Source organism: Gossypium arboreum, chromosome 8 (assembly GCF_025698485.1).
Source record: "Gossypium arboreum isolate Shixiya-1 chromosome 8, ASM2569848v2, whole genome shotgun sequence".
NCBI classification, from domain to species: Eukaryota; Viridiplantae; Streptophyta; class Magnoliopsida; order Malvales; family Malvaceae; genus Gossypium; species Gossypium arboreum.
In genome coordinates, this window is record NC_069077.1 from 130,737,706 (window position 1) to 130,742,899 (window position 5,194).

Here is a 5,194-nt window from a genome sequence, read left to right on the forward strand (position 1 = left end):
GATACATTTTATTCGAAATATGCGCTGCCTGGAAGCAACTGTGGGGCTGCAGCAATGCTTCATGACCAAGCAGCACTTTTGTTTCAAACTATTGGCATTGCTGCACGGCAATGCATTCAGTCCCACGAGGTTGTTTAAACAGGTCAAATCAAGAAAATAAATTAAAGCATCAGTTTAGAGAGAGATTTTAAAACGGTTGATTTAAAAATTAGTCTGAATCGATTGAACCACATAAAAAGTTAATTGAATTAAACTATTTAAAGATTTATTTATTTTTAAAATTAATTAAATGTTGACATATTTTTACATATATGTCATATCAACAAAGTTAACAAACGTTTAACTTTTTCATTTATTTTGAGGTGCTTAGACAAAAAACACAAATTTAAAGACTAAAATAGCAAAAATAAATAAATAGAGGGCTAAAATAATTTCTTTTTGTAAAATTGGAAGGTAAAAAAATCATTATGCCTATATTAAATAATTTCACAAGCAAAATTGGGGTTTGACAAGTTTACATATAATAAAAATAAATTTAAAAATATAAAAATATTAAATAAATGGAACACGTGGGAAATTTATAATTTTATTTATAGAATTAAAGTAGTACTCACCCATACAAAAATGGGTGAAAATGTGCTTAAGAAAAAAAACAAAAGATATTAAGGTAAGAAGATACAATCTTACATTTACGTATTCCGGGATTCAAATTTAGTCATCCCCTTTCCCTTTTTCAATACTATAATGATAAAAAGATTGCATTCATGGATGATTTTTTAACTACTTAATAATTGAAACACTGGAGTGGAGTATGAACTTAATATGATTTTCATACATAATAATTTACCAAAATAAAGTTCACTGTCTGGACTGATAACTAAGTGATGACAAGATGTTAAATACAAAAATTTAGTCACTGGTTTTTTAACTAACACTACACCACCACCACCACCACCACCAGCAGCAGCTATGCTTCTTAAACCCCATCTCAGAAAACAGGACGGGAAGGACAGCACCAACCTTCAATTTTGCTTCTTGTTCTTAGCAGCTGCATGCTGTTGAGGCTCCCACCCGGACATATGCTGACTGACACCAGGGCCAATCTGATCTTGAACGCGCTCCGACCTGGGTGTGTGCTGCAATGCAGATGTTTCATTGACATGTTTCACTCCTTCGGTTCGTGAATTCACGATAGGAGGAACCATGGTGTTCCCCATGAAACCGTTCTCCATTCTCTGATGATGCAAGGGAACTGGTTGGTGAAAAAACTGATTAGTGTTTGGCTGCAATGGAACAGGAGCAGTTGAAGATGTTTCCAATGGGCTGCTAACAAAAGGCATGCCAACACTAGCTACATTGTGCCTAGATAGAAGACCAGAGTTAAAGTTAATCCCCGTCACCCGCTTAACTGTTTCTTCAGCCATTTTTACCTGAAAATTTCAAGTATAACAATCAACAGGATAGGCACGGAATTAAAGTTGCATCAATCGGCATCAATAGTGATTCATAGAAAAAAAGTAAAATAGCTACAACCAACCGCAGCAGTTTCAGGCATAAAAGATGCAAGACTGTGCTTCACAGTTTGCAACGGTCCAAACACTGACATTAACATCTGATGTCCAACAAGGTAACTCCAGTGTATTAACACGAGAGATCATGTCAGTATCCATTATGTAAATTTCAGAGAGACATTCAAATCATAAATAATTTCAAGTATATTAACAGTCAGAACACACCATAGAACTGAGTGTGTCAGTACTGGACAAGTCCAGCAGATCCCTGAAATGGAGCACATACAGATCACCAAAACCAAATTAATCTCCCTTCACCGAGAGAATTGCAGCTACTAAATTCTGAAAGCTCATTTTCTATTTAATCCTTTAATCCTAGATTAAGGAAAATGAATTACCCATGGCTTTTCAGAATTTGACTGACTAATCTTCACAAACTTCATGATGTCACAATAACATATTCTCCTGTCATTTATATGGAAGTAAATTTTGAACTTTCAGCAGGAACCATAAGTCAAACTAACTGAAGAATAACTGGACCAAAGTAAGAAAAGGCAAATTAGGCAATGGTGATGATGACGAACTGATGCTGATGGTTTACCTTTGCTCTTAATGTTTCTATATCAGCCTTCAGAATTCTATTGTCCACAGCAGCTTCGTCATACTTGTGATTCGTGTCAGTGAGACTCTTGAGTAATGTAGAATGTTCAACTCTTAGTTGGCCAACCTAGAAAAAATCACTTACAGGATTAAAAATAACAATAAAACAAACTGCACCAGACCATTAAGGGGTAGGAGGAATGATGTAGTAAAACCTGCGCTTCAAGTTCATTCATATGTGCTTGCTTTCTTCTCCTTGAGCGTCTAGCTGATTCTCGATTTGACCGCATTCTGAGCCATCCACAATATACCAATTAATTCAGGGCAATTTTGTGATTTCATCACCAAATCAAAGATTGAATTTAGTGAGAATTTACTAATTCACATGTCTAGTAGTGAGATAAGTAATTACTGCTTAGAATGTTTGTGCTTTAAACCAATATATTGATTTAAGAAAACACAAAAAGAAAAATCCCTGAGCCAATAGCTGAGATTAATTCTTGAAAAAGACAACAGAACTATGTTCGACTAAGAGGTATAGAATTGTAAGTTGAAGCTCTATTTGCAATATAACTATTTGATCTTTTTGAAGATACGAAATTAGTTCTTATAGCTATTACTTAAAAGAGATGCTAGTCTTTTTAATTAGGATAAAAAGAAGAGAAAAGGAAATCAAACATGTTAAGCGAAAGAGAATAAATAACAGAAAGCATCTCAAACTCCTCAAAACAATCAATAATACAAGTCAAAAATAGAAAACATGATTACCTCCTTGCACGTTTTGCATCAGCCGGATCCATGTTGTCAGTAGTTTCAGTATCTCTAAGTTCATCATCATCTGAATCTTCTCCTGATGACACACTTGTTGTTTGCCTCATTTGTACCTTTGATTTTGTCTGTGTAGTAGACATAGCCAGGACTTCACTAGGTGTAGCATCTAGTTCACCCTGTCCTTGAGCCTTTGAGGAACCTACAATGGTAGAATTTGTATCAGCTAGTTATTATTATATGTAAAGCAGTCATTGAAAAAGGAGAACGAAATTAATGCAAGAAGAGCTCCAAAGATCTTTACAATATTTTCTACAGATTAGATATTAGGAAATGTGAAGAAAAAGAAGTAGGAAGGAAAATGGAGAAGTGGAGAAAAATGAAAAATAAACAGGATAATATTTCATTTCTTGTTTGAATGCCTATGTAAAGTTTATAAGAAACTAATAAAAATTATCAAATCTAGTAAAGAAAATTAATTCCATTTTTATGTATCCCTCCATCTTTCTTCTCATATTCCTTTCCTTCACTCTTTCAGAACAAACATGAATCAAAGATTGAGTTACGTTGCACCTTGTGAAGACAGAAAACATTAGTAACTAGCAGTTATTATTTATTAGGAATAATCATGCATGATACGTGCAGGATGGCTCCAGTAAAAACTAAATGAAAAACAATGCTTCCCTATAGTTCACCAAGCAGCAAAAAAATCATTGATGTAGTTAACTTAAAGGATCCAAACTACAGAAACATTCATGTCATTCATTCTGCTACTATCTCACCCTCAACAAATCACAAACTAGATGAACTACATTTGATTCAAAACCATATAGACTTTTCATAGTATAGAAGGGGCTGACTGCCATCAGAAAAACTAAACCTGTTGAAGCAGTGCAGCCTCCTAATACAATGAAACATGCTTATGGGACAGAAACTGCTTATCTCCCAGTATAAGACTAGTGATCTTCCCAACTACACTCCAACTCCAACTGAATTTGAGTAAGGCAGATGCCTTTATCATTTTGCCGAAATACAAGTATTCAGAGCAAATTTTTACAGAAATCCTAGCTCTCCTTCGATAAAAAACATATATTACAAATAAAAATTGACTCCCTTAAAATCTAACTACTGCTCAGGAATAGAATTACCCCTTAGAACTAACATGAAATCGGCTCCTTAAAATTTGAAACGTAAGGAAATAACTAAAATTAATTTACAGGGTTGCGTAAGTCGTATGCTTATATCACAGAAGTTGCATTCAAATATCAGAGTGAATAAGAAACGTGAACGGTCCTTCATCCTTACTCTAAACAAGTTCAATCTATTGCATTTGAGAAAAAAGGAAAGTCTAAAAAACTCGAATTCATTAAAAAGAACAAGTCAGATCAGAGGCATGCAAAGCAAAAGCTTACCTTGAATTTGGGATCTCGATTGAAGCGCTTGATCTTCAGCTTGCGCAGAGAAAACTTCTGCCTTAACAGATGATGCCTGAATAATATTTATTTTTCAGAAAAAATATCTAATATGACTTATAATATTTAATAATAAATCCAATTGGAAATCGAGATTGGAGAGAGAAGAATACACGAGAGAGAGCAACAGCTGCGCAGGCTTGATGGAGCTTGTCCTTGAGGATCGCGCGGTACTCATCCGAGTCAATCGAGAACGTCGGTGCCAGATCGGACGGCGGACTGTTATGATTCTGATTACCAGGTCTTTTGATCTCCACCACGTCACCTTCACCATCGGCTTCTTCAGATTTCGAAACGGACGGCCGAGGTTCCGCCAAGGATGGACCGATCACACTCTCGTCCGAACGCGACACCGGGATCGCCCCGCCCGAACCAGAAAACTCTTCAATAAAATTGTCAAAAGCCCACTCCGATTGGCTTCGGCTCATCCCCGGCGGAGCCGCCCAAAAGGAGTCCGAGAAATCGTCAACTGAGAACTCAGTATGCATCGTTTTCAGTGAAATCCTTTTCCCTTCTTTTTCTCCACAATGCAATTCGCCTTCCTCTCTCTTTCTTCCAGCTTGTTTTTATCATTTAAAATTATATGCGGGAACAAACAGAATATATCCACTAACATTCCACTGGTCAAATTTTGATTTTAGTCCTTTTACTATAATCAAACTAAAAATTTAGTTCATATATTATAATTCGACATAACTTTTTAATCTCTGTATTTTAGTAACATCATTAATTAATCCAAGTATTTATATATTTTAATTAATAAAGTAGCGTAATAAGTTGAAAAATGTGTTTTTATTAAAATATAAGTCAATTAAACTAATTGATTAATAAAATTATAAAAGT

At 35.0% G+C, this 5,194-nt stretch overlaps 1 protein-coding gene and 1 long non-coding RNA gene across 2 annotated transcripts; both read right to left on the minus strand.

The window, feature by feature from the left end:
* Positions 1-805: 805 nt before the first annotated feature.
* On the minus strand, positions 806-4,945 carry LOC108467477 (light-inducible protein CPRF2-like). The gene is made up of 6 exons (XM_017768098.2): positions 4,465-4,945; positions 4,292-4,367; positions 2,880-3,081; positions 2,327-2,402; positions 2,113-2,238; positions 806-1,430 (listed from the first exon to the last, which is right to left on the minus strand). Exons 1-6 carry the CDS (start codon positions 4,837-4,839, stop codon positions 1,023-1,025), a joined length of 1,263 nt encoding a protein of 420 aa, XP_017623587.1. The 5' UTR covers positions 4,840-4,945; the 3' UTR covers positions 806-1,022.
* Positions 1,479-2,104, minus strand: LOC128296558 (uncharacterized). Its single transcript, XR_008287184.1, has 3 exons — positions 1,910-2,104; positions 1,737-1,779; positions 1,479-1,631 (listed from the first exon to the last, which is right to left on the minus strand). It is a non-coding gene; the product is annotated as an uncharacterized LOC128296558 (long non-coding RNA).
* Positions 4,946-5,194: the final 249 nt, after the last annotated feature.

Bases quoted from the DNA above. Each gene is read 5' to 3' on its own strand.
- LOC108467477 (XM_017768098.2), bottom strand. From the start codon at position 4,839: ATGCATACTGAGTTCTCAGTTGACGATTTCTCGGACTCCTTTTGGGCG. The intron at 3,082-4,291 runs GTAAGCTTTTGC...CTACCATTGTAG, and splicing joins ATCGAGATCCCAAATTCAAG to GTTCCTCAAAGGCTCAAGGA. The intron at 2,239-2,326 runs GTTTTACTACAT...GATTTTTTCTAG, and splicing joins TGAATGAACTTGAAGCGCAG to GTTGGCCAACTAAGAGTTGA.